Source organism: Haliotis rubra, unplaced genomic scaffold (genome assembly GCF_003918875.1).
Source record: "Haliotis rubra isolate DU_JTF1 unplaced genomic scaffold, ASM391887v1 Scf8, whole genome shotgun sequence".
Taxonomy (NCBI): domain Eukaryota; kingdom Metazoa; phylum Mollusca; class Gastropoda; order Lepetellida; family Haliotidae; genus Haliotis; species Haliotis rubra.
The window spans coordinates 497,712-514,114 of record NW_025767523.1 but is presented as its reverse complement, the minus strand read 5'-3'; the positions used below and the strand labels follow the sequence as shown (position 1 = coordinate 514,114).

The following is a 16,403-nucleotide window of genomic DNA, read 5'->3' as shown; positions in this document are numbered from 1 at the left end:
TCCAAAAAGGGCTTCACTCATTGTAGTTTGTGCCCATGTTGGGAATAGAACCTGGGTCTTCAACGTGATGAATGGAAACGCCTTAACCACTAGGCTACCCCACCACCCCAAGATAGTGATAAGAGATGTGGAGATGGTGACATGTTTTTACAGGAAGCTATCGTGGTAATTGCGTCCAGGATATGTATACTAATAAAATAAACACCCTGGACAACCAAGGATGTGTTCTGAATACAGAGGTCATCCATGAACCATTCCCTGGACCACTACAGAGCTTGACGAACTGTTACATCATATATGATCAAGATGTTTCTCATCTCTTGGAAACTTGAAATATCAGGGTTAGAATTGGTCTTCAGCAACCCATGCTTGTCGCAAGAGGTGACTAACGGAATCACGTCAGTATGACTCACTGACTTGGTTGACACATGTCATTGTATCCCAATTGCATAGATCGATGCTCATGCTGTTGCTCATTAGATTGTCTGGTCCACACTCTATTATTTACAGACTGCAGCCACATAGCTGGAATATTGCTGAGTGCGGCGTTAAACAACAAACAAATCATCTATTGGAGGTGTCTATTGTTTTTATGAAAATGTTATTAAATGTGCACAACAGATTAAACACACACAAAGGTAATAAAGAAAAACATGATACAAAGACGTCTCTTTATGAACAGGTATCAACAAAGCCACAAATTGTTCTAACATGTAACCAACATATGAATAACAAAATAGATAAAACCTGAAAAAATGTATGTAGCTATTACTTTGCTGAGTATTTCCTTTAAATGCAACATCACAGATTTATGTCCTCAGCGGGAAACACACAAAATAAGTTTGTTAATGGTTGTGTGACTGTCAAATTTGACATTTCAAGTCCTGAGTTTTCTCAAACATTCCTCTTTCAGTTATGCTATGTTTGGAAAAGGTTATTCAAGGAGCTGAACAATCTTGGTTCATCTCCACTTAAAACATTTTCTCTAAATGGCCCTTTTAAAGCAGATCACACTTGGTTTGTAAGTGGTCATCATCAGTGACCTCCATCACTATTGAATTTAATTCCCAACATTTTTTTATTTTAGCCTATCCCAAAATATAATAAGTTTCTTTTTACTGGTTTCTATTTCAAACATGGCAATTTGCAGAAAAAGCCTGCTTGAAGATAATGATTTTCTGGTTTATCTGAAGTTAAACCAGGAACACATTTTCTTTTAGCCCAAGCTGGCATGCTGTGATATCACTGAAATACTGGTTAAACATTATGAATACCTCTGATTAGAGTCTCTGTGCATCACTTCAAAACTAATGGTATATAAGTCTTCTGAATTTGTGCTGTTAAAAATTATCCTCGATTAACCAGCATATATCTCCATTTTATTACTGAAAATAAATCCATTCACCAATTTAGCTTCATTTTGTGACTCAAGCTACACCAGGTACATTCTGCGCTAAGTCAGTGATACAAGTTACAGAGATGATGATGTCACTTCTCTGAAAAATAGCAGCAAATATGAATTGTGTACTTGTTATAATAAAAGGGAGCTATACAATGCCGAATAACTGAAGATGATCTGAAGTTGACAGACAAGGGTGTAACACATTCATCATTTCTGAAATGATTCTAACTATTAAAATTTGAGTATCATCATAATAATCCCATCTCCAATTTGACAAACATTTTAAGAGAAGGGTTCTCAATCTGCTCCAAAGCTTCTCGAGCTGACTTCCCACCATCACTGTAATAGTCCTTCAGAGATTCTGCGTACGCTATCCACACACAGTTCGCACATCCACTCATGCAACAGTCAACGGGAGGTTCGGGAGGGGGACCTTTCCCTGGTACCACACCCTGAGTCTTAAGGGTGGGTTTGGCATCTCCATCACTTTTGATTCTGTACCAGCTTTAGTTTGTATCACAGCTTCATTGTCATTTTGATTTGTATTACAAGAGGATGAATGTATTGTTCTGTGGGTAAGAGATTTATCGCACACTTTTGATATGGTTGTACGGTACACTGTTTCCGTGGTCACAGCTGAGGTATTCTGAAGATGGCGGAGGAGTATTTTCCCACATATACATGATGATGTTGACAACATTCCTCTTGGCAGATCGGTGGTAATGCAGGCAAACTGATCTGTCAAAGAAATAACAAACTATCATACACTGAAACATTGAACCTAATCCAAAACTAATTAACCCCATCTCCCTCTCTCTGGCTTCTCTAACTAAGCCTTCGGCTAATTAGTTATCTCCACTCCTACTGGTATCCTATTCATCATGTTGTTATCTTGCCTTGGCTTATCTCATGTATACTTAAGCTTGTTTTCATTGTTAATCATCTTGTTTTTATGATCCATTGTCTTTGTTAGCCCTCATGTACCCTATATATATCCTGCTGTACTCATTCTCCATCTCATGCTTGGAAACGGTATAAGCATCTATACCGAAACATCACAATAGTACAACAAAGAAGTTGATCACCCATAAACAGTTGTCATTCCCACTGAAACATTGCAGAGCTGGGGGGCAGCTCAGGACATCAAATACTTTAGCACTTCCTTTAGGTTGGTTGTTTTGGCTTGTGAATGATCAAGTCTAGACCAGACAAACCAGTGATATTGTGAACAAACCATGATGTGTGGGTACAATAAACACCCAACTGACCAGGTCACTGAGCTTGACAACATGATCCATGTGTTGCCTCGCAGACCAGCAGACCCGTGAAGATCCAGGTTAGAATTGGTCTTCAGAAACTCATGAGGACAGGTGGTCAGGCCTTCTGAATTGGTTGACACGTCATCGTATTCCTGTTGCGTAGATCGATGCTCATGATGTTGATCACTGGATTGTCTGGTCCAGACTCCATTATTTACAGTCTGCCACCGAATAGCTTCAATATTGCTGAGTGTAGCGTTAAACAATCTAACAAACCAAAAAAGGTTGAGCTGAGGACCAACACTAAGTCAAAACACACAGTCAGGTTTTATAGGACTTTCATTTGTTTTCTCTGGAGTAGGTTGATGGTTTTACACAAACTGATGTACTGATAAATTAACATGTTAGTGCTGACTTCTATCCCCTGACTTCAGTGCACTTGATCTACCAAATGAAAATAGTCAATATCCGTGACGTGAAGTTATGATTTCAGTCAAAGAAGACTTATAACGCTTGCATAATGCGTTTCCAGATTCTAGGAACTGTTCCAAATGGACATCTCATGATTTGTGATTTTATCTTTCAAACGACAACACAATACAGTGTTCACACGCTAAAACTTTTACACAGTTGTGCCATAAAACAGAAACATCGTCTCAAAATACTTGTCCGGTTTTTAAAGTATACCCTGTTAAAGATTAATTTACGTGATACGAACCAGATAAGTCATCTATTGCTGGTTACATACTTTCTGTACAGGAACTCTATTCACATGGTCCATACAATCGAAATATCAGTGAACTGGGACGCAATAATACACTATTTTGAGGAGGAATATAGCCGACGACATTTCGTCCTCGTCTTGTTGAAGCCGGACTACGTTTACCGGACCAAATACTCACTTCGTGCCAGCAACAGCACAATTTCGTAATTCCAAGATCTTTTCACTATAGCTGTGTTAATATATGTTAATGATACAATAACACCATTACTCCCTGTACTTGCAAACGCGAAGTATTATAAGGATAAATATTAATTATTGCGTTGACATAATATAAGTAAGCATATAGAGCCAGCTACACAATATTATACGAAGAAACCCTATTGGTTGCATGTAAGTTTTAATTAACACGCAAGAAACATACATCTTTAAAGAAAAACCGACAATAAAATGAACTTTTAATTGCTCATTTTACAGTTATTACTTTATCAAAATTATTTTTAAAATATGTAAAAACATTTGTCGTGTATTGTGTGTGCTAATGTTACAACATTAGTCAGAAAAAAACAGTAAAGCCGAAACATAAAGTGATCTTAGGGATGCAACGTGAGTGTTATCATCCAAACAATGCAGAATGGATGAAGGTTTATTTCTCGGATTTTGTTTCATTTCTTTCATCTCACAACAAAACTGGCTGGATGCGTGGTGAAATGATTTCTAGGTAAAACAGATAAAACTCACTAATATTCTTACGAATATAGTAGGTAAGAAAAAGATTAAAGTGTATTTAATTCTTGATAGCGTGTCACTTATTTCGTGTTTCAGTGAACCACCCGACAATATTGTCGAAAATGCGTTTGTCAAAAGCTGGAACAAGAATGGGTTTCCGGACCGAACGAAGCGTCCGTACAATCTCCATGAAAGAACTGATTCAGTTCAGACTTTAACACCCTCCCCGACCCATCTGCATGTGATTTTGTAATCTGGTGTGTATCAGGATCTGCCTACCACTTGCCAGAATTAATGGCATAATTCCAAAGGAACTGTTTTTTAATTTTATTTATAATTAACTGCACGTTTCGAATGGTAAATACCATAAAGGAGACCCTGAGACCCGGTCTAAAAGAGAATTCCACAGCGTATTATAGCCCCAGAAAACGATTGTCCAAATACAATTCCACCCTATATGGTATATTAGACAGAAAGTTATAGTTTTATTGAAGTATGTGTATACCCATGGCGGGTATATGGTATTCCTTTAATTATATTTTTTTTACTGAGAAATTCTCATAAATAAACGGAACGGATTTGTTTGTTTGTTGTTTAACGCCACACTCAGCAATCTCCGAGCTAAAATGAGGTCTTTAAATAATCGACCAGACAATTCAGTGATCAACATCATGAGCATCGATTTACGATGACGTGTCAATCGAGTCAGTGAGCCCGATCCCGTTAGTCGCCTTTTACGACAAGTATGGGTTGCTGAAGACCAATTCTAACCCAGATCTTCACGGGAACGAAAAGTCCCGATTGAATATGACCCAAAACTGCAACACATGTACAAAATGTTTAATGGGTGTGTTTGGTCTGAGTTGAGTCACCATATGGAAGCTTCGTTTCACGATACAGTTACATCAACTGACGATATAAGAGCACGTTTATCAGGAAAAAAAAAGTTATTTCAACAGTAGCTTTAATGTGTTTGCTGTGGTATGTGTACACGTTCGTTCGCCGATTCAGTGATAACACCAACCCGCTTTGTAGAAACGGAAAAATTAACGACCAAACCTAATTGTATGTACCGGACCCCTTGTTAATCCGGACACCTGGTTCGAAGGAAGTCGTGGCATGGACAAATTCTAACTACAATTTTTTGGGTGGTGTTCGTTTATATCTCTCAAATCAGATCGCCCAGAAAGTAGTTGATTAATAAGGTTTCACTGTGAAGTGTGGTGTGTGTGTGTGTGGGTGTGTTTACAGAATGAGCAACATTTAACTCAATGAGTTCTGTTTATCTACTTCTAAGTACCAACTTAATGACATTATGCTCCGTTAGTTGTGATCCGTTTTTAGCAAAAATAATATCCCACACCAAGCCATTGCACATTTGTATTGCCACATGTAGATATTATCTTACTTCCTAGCATATTACCAAACCTGTTTTCTCCACCGATTTCATAGTCATCAAAAAAACATGCCAATGATGGTTCGTTTCCTACAGTCCTTAAGATTGGGTATCAAAAACATAGCATGAGTGAATGAGTTTTGGCTTTACGGCGCCTTTAGCAATATCACGGCGGAGGACACTAGGAATGGGCTGCACACATTGTACGCTTGTGGGGAATTGACCCCGGGTCTTCGGCGTGACGAGCGAACGCTTAACCATTAGGCTACCCCAAGACCCTCAAAAACATAGAAACTTGTACACAACGCAACAAAGTGTAAAATTTTAAAGTAAATATGTATTCCTTTACTAAACAAAATACACAAAATTATAAAATCTAGCACCAACAGTTATTTTGATGATTTTCTATCAAAATATTTCTTATACCAAAAAATGACAACAAATGTAAATATAACATATTTTGTTGTTTGAATTAGCAGCAACAAAATAAAAAAAACACAACAACCGTGAAGCAACAGAGTTATTAAATTAATGTTATTAATAATAAGCTCATATGACTTTTTCCTATGAACTGTAAGACTTTCTATAAACAGGACGCAGATTTGATCAGAGCCGCCGTTGCACTGGTTTTGTTACACGGGCGTTACAAGTCAAGCGTGTGACCCTAGACACCCCTGCAATACAAACAAACCCCACGTAAAATCGGCTACCTAATAGGTCAGTAACATGGGCCTAATTACGTCCATTTCAACTATTTCCGCAGCCCTAAACTTGTCACATTCAGTCACACCCACTTCTTTCCCGCGGCTGACTGACGCATCAGATAGGCCCGTGTGCAAAAGTTTGTTTCCACCGAAGCCGTCCCCTCAGTGGCGAGGAGTTAGATAAAGCTGCGAAGTGGCTCATCGACTTTGAGTACTTACGTCGGACCCGCTACCGTTGTCACTGACGTCGCCATGAGTAACATCGAATTTCAGCCAGCTGAGACAATGACGGTCCAACTGGGCCGTCCAGATTCCGGCACCCCATGGGGATTCCGTTTACAGGGTGGCACGGATTTCAGCACCCCCCTCTCAGTGCAAGTTGTAAGTACATATACATTGACACATCCCAAACTCATCTGTTTTGTCCGATGGATGACAGTTATCTGTGAAAACTCGCAAGGTGTATTTAAATCATCACTAAAACGAAAATCGGAGTCGTGACTTATTTGAACTAAACATTGTTATGATGAAACGTCTGTGTTTTTCTCTCACGGTTCAGTTGCAAACCCGATGGTGTTCGTTAGATAGATAGTTGAGAGCGAGGTCCTCGTTCGGCCAATTATCTGCCTGTGGTAAGGAATCGCTTGCTATATATGGGTAAGCCAAGCGCGTGCTCAAAATACCTGTAACACGAACTTGCCTCACGGCCAAGCCAATAATGTTTTTATATTTCATTTCACCTACTTAACACACTGGCCAGATGATTACATATGTACTTGATTGACAGCAATATACTACTGTAGACATACTCACGAAGTGATATAGACATCAACTGTGTAATATGATACGGGGCTGTACAATGCCGGCAACCACATATTGGGGGTTATGACAAAGTATTAGGTGGGATACTCGTTTCCAGGCCTAACACTACGTAAAGATATAACATTGGCACATGGATATGTTGTTCAAACATTTGCAACATTGTTTATGCTGGAAATAGCTGCATTTCTATACCAGGTGATAGGGAAATAGGATACCTTTGAACAACAGGTTGCTACCGTAGTGGAATAAATACAAAAAAATCTTTGACAGCAGAAATATGTAGAGGAGTGGTGGGTGTAGAAAGAACAGGAAATTCCACTAGTGATTCTTTTAGAAGTCAGTGGGAAAACTGTTCAGTTACGTATGTAACAGCGATACCATATAATTGCTTCTCATTAAGTGGGCATTTCCTGATAAAAGATAATGTTTATCAGTTTGTCAGGAAAAGATCATTACAAACTTACACCAAAGTGGATGCTGGTGATAAATTCCTATTTTTAGTTCTTGTTTTGTTATTTTATCTTGAGGTGTTATGGATGACATAATTATACATTCTATAAATGTAAACATGACAGTTAGGCCACAAAAATCTAGTTTCTTAGCATTTTGTGACAAATAAATGGGACGCTCGTATTTCAGTTTCCCAGCATCTCTAATGAGAATTGTTTAGCTCCTCATTTCCTTTTTATATTCTTGAACTTTTCAATTCTTTATATTCTTGAACTCTGTAATCCTTGAGTATGTACATATTTCCGGATAAGTTGTGCCTGTTGTAATGTTGGCTGTCCAATGAAATGACAGAGTTAAACTCATTAATGAAGTGTTGAGGTTCTGGATGTCATTGATTGGAAATTTTATTATCGACTTATAATGACTTAAATGTATCACAGCATATCAAAAATAGCAATAAAAATAATAATCAATAAATTCAGTTATTCTGTATGTTTGTAGATAAAATTTTCCAATGTAAACCTGCAATTTTTATACAAAATGTGAACTAAGCTGACTCAATTTAATGTTTAAGATGGAATTTGATGCCTTTTCGTTGTCTTTGTTTGTCATATTTTTAATAAGTGCAAAACATTTTTGGGCTGTTGATTATCTATTTACTATCAATATGCAGCATTCGAAATACCTGCCTGCCCAATCCCGTTATTTGGGTTATTTTCAACACGGACTGCCAGATTCTCAAATTCTCCTGCCCGACTGTCGGGTTAAAATTTAGACATGTATATGAAGATATTCATCATATTGCAGGATAATATATCATTATTAATTCACTCGTAAAAATAAATGATGAATTCCAATTGGAGGATAAACTGCGTCGCTTGTCAAGCCTAAATTATTTGCGGGCAGGTAAGTTTTGGTCAGGGCTGGCAAGTTTTACATCTAACCAGCCCTGTGGTCTGGCTGAAATGTTTGGGAGTTTCATACCCTGCAATATGCATAAAGTTGTACCAGTACAGAGTTGACCCTGAAAATATACTGCTATATTAGTGTTATATGTTGACATCCCCTGTTGAGATGTGAACTGTGACAGCTGGTGACCTCGATCGACCATAATCATACAGGTACTCTAATTATAGTGATATACACAGGTAATTGTATGTACTTATGTCAGGTATATTATAGGTGTATCGTGTAACTGTATCACTTGTTCAAGACTGTCGGAATGCAGCTGGGGGTGGCGGGTAGCCTCGTGGCTACATCGTTCCCACATCATGTCAAAGGGGTGGGTGGGGTAGCCTAGTGGTTTAAGTGTTTGCTCATCACGCTGAAGGCCCGGGTTCGATTCCCCACATGGGTACAATGTGTGAAGCCCATTTCTGGTGTCCCACGCCGTGATGTTGCTGGAATATTGCTAAAAGTGGTGAAAAAACCATACTCACTCATGTCAAAGAACGGGTTTCGATTCCCTATATGGGCACAATGAGTAATATGATATTGCTGGAATATTGCTAAAAGTGACTTAAGACCTTTTTCACTCACGCACTCGATTACGGAATGAGTGAGTGAGTATGGTTTTATGCCACTTTTAGCAATATTTCAGCAATATCACAGTGCGGGACACCAGAAACATGCTTCACACATTGTACCCATGTGGGGAATCGGACACAGGTTTTCAGCGTGACGAGCGAACGCTTTAACCGCTAGGCTGCCCCAACGCCCCCTTACTGAATGTCCGTCAAAACAGTTACAGTCTTGAACCATGCACAAAGTTGAAAATAAATGAATCAACAACAAGCTACACAAATTAGTTTTATTTAAACAATAGACAAGATTATAGTGTTAACATCCCTCTTGTGTCCCCCCCTCTCTGACCGCTGCTGTGGCTGGTTAACCATACTTCAGCCTCCATTAACAAGACTTCAACAGCATGCGACAGTCGGTACAGGTCAGAGGTCAGGTCAGGGGTCATATTGAGGCATAACTGGGATCACTTCACAGTATCTTGTCATGTTATCCTCAGTGGTAACATCTCACCTCTCAGGCTGTCTGTCAGGTGCTGGTGTTGACATATGTTGTCGTCATGGTGACGAAAAATGTCAGTGTAACTGGTGTTCTTCAGAGCTGGTATATCTTGGATATATATTTTTTGCTTTTTAAGTCAGAATGGCAACCTAACTAAACATAAATTATTGAAATATTTGACTGTAATTTTTCTTTTAAAAATAGGTGTACTTTTGTGAGTTACTGATGGCTTATTTTGGGGGATGTTAATGCTGAATGTGAAAGAGTCTCCACAGTACCACATTTTGGTATGTGCATATGCAATAAAGCCATAACAATGTAATTCATGTCCAGTGTTGGATCTTAGCCATGAAGCTTGTGTTTATTATGAAGCAACTTTCACAACTTTATTTAAGGAAACAGGGAAACTGTGAACTTTCTCACACTGTCTATGAAAGTGCTATATTTCTGAGAACAGTGTCAGAAATAAGACCTTTTTCATTTTATACTAGCTATTTTGACAAATTGTTTTATGCGAAACAAGGACACATTTTTAAGAGAAATATAAACCTGTATGTACATATACCTCAGCAAGTGGCAGATTTAATTATGTTTTCAAACATTGGTATATTTGGGAGATACATTATTGTGGTTTTTTTAAAGTGATATTGCCTTAGATGCTACAGGCTGATGGTGATGGTGGTTACAATGCATGCTGAGGAAGATTTAAAATTCTTCACTTTGATGATGGTAATTTGGCCCAAATGTACATATATCAGGTACTTAGAATTCAGGTATCACACAAAAGTGTTTTCTCGTCAACTACTTCTGCAGAATCATAAAGCTAAATGATTGGTTGTAGAGAGTTTTTAGAGGTTGGCAGCCAAGTAGTGAAAGCATTTGTTCATCATGTCAGCTACAAGAATGTAATACCACATACACACACTCGCTCATATTCTTTTCTTCTTTTGGCCCTATTGCATCTTGATGACGACTGTAGTACATTAGCGATGATGGTAATTTTTTTGCCATCTTTGGTTTAGGCCATTATAGAATAGTCAGTGGAGTTTACCTAGCCCTCCTCTCCATGGAAGTCTGGTTCACACAATATTGTCGTAACCAAGTGTCTATAGAGCTGAGAAAGATGCCATTTGCGTCGGCTTTTTTCTCTGTATTAATTAAATACACTCCATGCATGATTGAAACTAATTATCATGTAATAATTGAATCAAATACCATGACACTTAACGTATACATATGCCTTCAGTACTTACTTGAAAAAATATATTATATTGAAGAAAAAAATTCCTCTTAAAATTTGTAAGAAATAATATATGATAAACATGTATTCAGATCTTATCATCCACTCCAGGAAAAGTTTGATAAACATCGAGGCAAATCTTATCATCCGTTCCAGAATACATCTGACCTTTGACCTGACTGGGTCAGGGGTCAGTGATTTGAGGAATGCCATTAAAGTTAAAGCCAGATAGGATCCTGATGAAACTGCAGTGGCTTGCTGAGCTGGGTTATCTATGTCTGTCAACTCCGGACTACCGGTGCACATTCTTTCACTGAAGACAAAGGTTAAGGTCAAGTGACAGTATGTTGAGTCGCTCGACTGGGTAGAGCCATTCATACCCATATAGCATTTCTAATGTGCTACACAACAAAGAGGGTGGCTTGTGAATGGGGTAGGGATTTGCTTGCTGTTTACATGGTGGCTGGGTTTGGGGGACACTTTCATTTGGGGACAGGCCATGGACAGTTGTAGGTGGAGATGGTTTGTCAGTTTCGTTAGAACTGAAAAACTGTTAAACTGTTCTTTTATTTTTATTGACATCAAATACTGATCAATGACCATTCTGACAAAGGAAGTAGGGTTGAACAGATTATGGTGGTGTCCTTAGACCACTTTTTACACCGCTGTTAGTTTTACCAATATTCCAGCAATATCATGGTGGGGACACCAGAAATGGGCTTCACAAATTGAACCTATGTGGGTAATTGAACCCGGGTCTTCAGTGTGATGAGCAAATACTTTAACCACGAGGCTACCCCACCGCCCTTGATGTGGGGAGGTACTGAGTGAAAGATAAGGGCCCTTGCCCCTTAAGCACTCTTAGCACTACGACTGTCGTAAGCCAGTGTTAAATTATGGGAGAAACAAATTAATCTGTTTGTGGAATGGAACCCTGAATATAAATAGGGTGATAGATGGAATAAGATTGAAATATCAAAGACATTCACAAAATCATCGTATTTTCATCTTTGTATAAATTATACCAACATCATATTGTAAACTGAAATAGAAACTTCATCTCGCATGCCCTCTGTTTTAACAAGGCTGTTGGATGTTATGAGATTGAAATGTTTTCTGAATCAAAGAAGACATGGTGTTTTCATCCTTTTATGAATGATACCTAAATTTACACCCTCACTGTCTCACTGAAATACATCACTCATATGTTAACTGAAATGAAAACTAACGGACACGAAAAGCTGCAAAATGGTTGATGCAGTGTAAAGCAACTTTCGCTCTCGCTCGCTTCGCTTGCTCACTCACGCTCGTGTGACATACCCGTGAAGATCCAGGTTAGAATTGGTCTTCAACAACCCATGCTTGTTTTAAAAGGCGACTAACGGGATCGTGTGGTCAGACTCGCTGATTTGGTTGACATGTCATCATATCCTATGCATAGATTGATGCTCATACTGTTGATCACTGGATTGTCTGTCCAGACTTGATTATTTACAGACCGCCACCACATAGCTGGAACATTGCTGCATGTTGTGGTAAACCCAAACAAACATTAATGTGACCTCAAGGGCCAGTTGAAAATGGCAAGTACTGTTACCAGAATGAGTGGGATGTGAGTCACTTACTTGTCTGGAGAATTACAGGGAGGATGAGACAATGTTCAGGTCGAGTGCCCCTCCTTCTCCCCCAAGTGGTCACTAGCCACAATAACAAACTGTTACCAGCCAGTTTATGACTCCCTAAAACTCCATACAGCTGAGTCACTGGGCATGTGAAGCAGGCCTACTGCATTTAATGGAAATATTAGGTGACTGTAGTGAGTGGATTAGTGACTGGTGAATTAAGGAGCCCCTTGATACAGTCCTACTGGAGTGGGGGTTCTGTCTGAAGGACTTGGGATGATTGAAGTCTTAAGTCAGACTCCTAATTAAAGTAATTAAAAACATTTTCTTTGAGGCAGGGGGATAGCCTAGTCTGTAAAGCATTCTCTCTTCATACCAAAGACCAGTGTTTGTTTCCCTACATGGGCACAATGTGTGAAGCCCATTTCTGGTGTCCCTGCCATGATATTGCTGGAATATTACTAAAAGTGGCTTAAAACCATACTCACACTTAATGATGTATGCATGTTTCATTGATGTAGGTAACCTATGTCTAAGACACCAAAGATGACTAGAGCTATTGTGCAGGAATTGTGCTTTTTTAACAAATTTGGTTTTGAGAAATAGGATGAAAAATATTTCTTTATGATTTATATAAGTCAGAAAGGATGTCCTTTTATTATTTTTATGTGATATTTTCCACTAAACCATAATTCTATTTTTAATTGTTTTGTTTGTTATTTGAATATACTATTCAAAAGAAGTTACAAAACACCCGACATATTTTCACATTACTGCATCTAATTTAGCAGTTCTTAAACTGTTTTGAGTAGTATATCATGACGAGAGTTCTTGTTTATTTAAAAAGTCAGCCAAGTTTATAAATGGCTGCTTAGTTTTGAAATTATCAAGTAGACTGTGCATCAAGAAGCAAACATGTTTCAGTAAAATTACCTTTCCAAAAATAAACTACAGACATCCAAGCAATTATTGACAAGGTGGATGGATGGATTATCCACTTACCACAGGCTTTAATCTGTTAATCCACGTGTGACTAAAGAGGCTATGAGGGATTAAGGAGATTACAGATGTGAACATAACCTGTCAGTGACGACTCATCTCTTAATTCTCCCTACTTGATGGCATGTCAAACACCTCAGGACATGGGCGTCATTGAAGTTTAAATCTTAATATTTGAAAATATATTTATATTTATTGCAGCAGTTGATTTTTGAACATTTCATATATTTTGTTGGCAGAACAAAGGGCACAGTTTTAATTCTTTATTGTTTTATTCAAATATTAATTTTTTAGTTTTGAAGTTTAAAACAAGTTCAGCCTCAGTAGCCATTGTTGCAAACACATTTATCTATATTAACAGCCTAGGACAACGAGACATGAGTTTTCAGTAATTTTGTTTACAGGTTATGGGCTATTCATGAGCCAGAAGGAATTGTGGTTACACACAATACAATGATAGTCTACCATTAACCACACTGCTTAAAGGTCACATGCAACGTAAAACACAACTTTGCAGATTCTGATACCTTTCGGTATGGACTTACCGAAACAAAGCGTCAAAAATGCAAATTCAACTTATAAAGTTGAAAAATAACGCGATGAAAAAAAACGCGCGAAATCGGAGTTCAAACGTTTCACTAATTTTCCCAGACTTTTCTGGGGAATACGGGTTTCAACAGCTGGGCTGCGCTCATAGCATGTGCGCAGTGAAATAGGTACGCATAACTTGGAAGCGGGCTGTCTGGTGAATACTTTCGGTGAAGGCTTTGGTGTGAGCTATTTTCATAATGTTTTGTTGATATCTCAGGCGAGCTTTTTATATGTTATGACAGTAAATAAACTGTTTATATAATTTCATTTGTCTATTTCACCAAACGTTCTTCTTACCGAGTCACTTTCTCAGTTCGATACTTAAAAGCAATGTCATTATTTAGCGTTGACACAATTTCTAACTGTGATATAGATATGTCGCTGTCACAGACAATTTTTTTGGTTGCCTTTAACCAAATCACTACAATCAATACACACACTTCGTCTCCTGAAATGATGCATGAAAGTATAGTCACAGGTTGATAGCTACAGAGGAGGACAACAAAATAGTTTGAGTGTGAAATGACATGAAAGTTAGAATACTATCAGCAATAACGGGGAAGCATTTAAAGAATGTCCTGAATCTGCAGGCCATTGAATGTGGAAACAGGTGGTCTCCAGACACACAGATTATCAGAGGGTTCTGCTGATGGTGACGGGTTGTCTGGAGGGCTCGGATTCAACTCTGATACACTGACAGCTAACAAGCTAATAGGGCTTGGTGATGCAGATGTGTGTGTGTTTATGTTGTGCACTTTTGTTTATTGTAGATTGTTTATTGACCTTATCATTTTACATGATACAAATAAGGTGTTGGTAGCTTGTTATGTTCTCAAACAGACCATGGAACAAACATAGAATTACTATCAAGTTTACAATACTATATGTCCAGATTCACTGAAAATGATGAGTACTTCTAAACTTCTTTATTTAAATAAAAAATTACATTTAAGTTGTAAAGTTTATAATTGAATAGAAGTGGTATTTTTTATGTGGAGGTGGTTTAAGGACATCTTTTATATTATTCTAGATATATCATTAATGTTGTGTTGGAGTGAATTTTATTCAGTAAAGAAACAGAATAATATCAGTTTAGGTTGTAATATAATTTTAATATTTGTTGAATTACAATTTTGAACAAGTAATTCTGTAACTATTTCTGCGGAACTTGTGTGAATCATCATGTCACATGATATTCAGTTCTTCCTTTGATCCAGACCATATTATATCCGTATTTAACAGTATTGTGGCAATCAGGATGTGATATGCTAGGTTCAAAAATATTTTCAGATTTTGAGGAAGCATTCTAAAAACACTGTTCCAGTTTAAATTAACAAACAAAATGTGTTTTCAAAGTTTTTGTTCCGAGGAGGCTCAATTGTAAAACAAGACATAGATGGTTTTATTATAAAGAGTAATATGATAAAGAAATATATATTCAAGTAAATAATTAGGTCAGTGTTTTTCAACCGATCAGACAATGTTTACTCGCTCTGTGCATGATGGTGAAGTATTTTTTATGTTTACATCTTTCCCTTGAGGTTTTCTCTGTAGCATATTGTGTTATGAGGGAATATTGAGTAAGGTGTCAGGCTGTGGGGAATACATGTATTGTACACAGACTATATTGTGTTTCACTTTGGAATGTCGACACACCTCTTGCCAGGGAAATAGCCTGTATGAAAGGGTCTTTGTGATCCTTCCTCTTAGATCAGGGGCAGGGTCAGAGGTTGTACAGTGTGAGGTCAGCAGGCCAGGCTTTTGTAGCTTGAGCATGAATCCTACAGATGGCAGTGTCTGTGGGGCACACAACACATGCATCATTGTGAAGAGTACGAAATGAAGTGGATAGAAATAAAATGGAAACATCAAAAATTATGCTACTTGTGGCATAACTAGTTATAGCTATAACTAATTGTAGGTGTGGTAGGGTCTATATTTTTTTGTGTTCAAAAAAATAATTCACAAGAATAAATATCTCTCTCTCTCTCAGAACAAAACATTTTTTACCCTCCTCTATCTCTCCCTCACTTTCTCCTTGTATCGGAATGAAACATGATTTCACCTTCCCCTTCTCTCTTTCTCTCCCTGTCTCTCTCACACTTTTTCACTCTCCTTGTATCAGAATGAAACATGATCTGACCTTCCTTTTCTTTCTCTCTCTCTCTTTCTGTCTGTCTGTCTCTTTTTCTTTCTCTCTCTTCTCGTATCAGAATAGAACATATTTCATTGATGTCAGGTAAAATATTTAAGATTAATGCTGCCCAAGGGCCTGACACCTGATTAACAGTGTCACAAGGTATCTTCACCCACCTTCCATCTGTCAAATCCAGGAAATATAAACGCGAGTGAACAGCATATTTCAAACAGTATGATAAATTCATCAAACTCTAATCTTCATGCACAAGTTCAGATCCAAGATGGAAGTTTGTAGTGATTGTCCTGT

General features: G+C 37.9%; 1 protein-coding gene and 1 long non-coding RNA gene across 3 annotated transcripts in view; one reads left to right on the top strand and one right to left on the bottom strand.

The window, feature by feature from the left end:
* Nucleotides 1-2,073: 2,073 nt before the first annotated feature.
* On the bottom strand, nucleotides 2,074-4,477 carry LOC124261403. Its single transcript, XR_006894312.1, has 2 exons — nucleotides 3,380-4,477; nucleotides 2,074-2,140 (listed from the first exon to the last, which is right to left on the bottom strand). It is a non-coding gene; the product is annotated as an uncharacterized LOC124261403 (long non-coding RNA).
* Nucleotides 4,478-6,342: 1,865 nt separating this feature from the next.
* LOC124261401 (PDZ and LIM domain protein 3-like) overlaps nucleotides 6,343-16,403 on the top strand; it is a 28,047-nt gene continuing 17,986 nt past the window's right edge. For both annotated transcript variants that reach the window (XM_046695719.1, XM_046695718.1), the window contains exon 1: nucleotides 6,343-6,592. In XM_046695719.1, coding sequence (XP_046551675.1) covers nucleotides 6,464-6,592 — 129 coding nt within the window. In that variant the 5' untranslated portion in view covers nucleotides 6,343-6,463. The remainder of the gene's footprint in view (nucleotides 6,593-16,403) is intronic.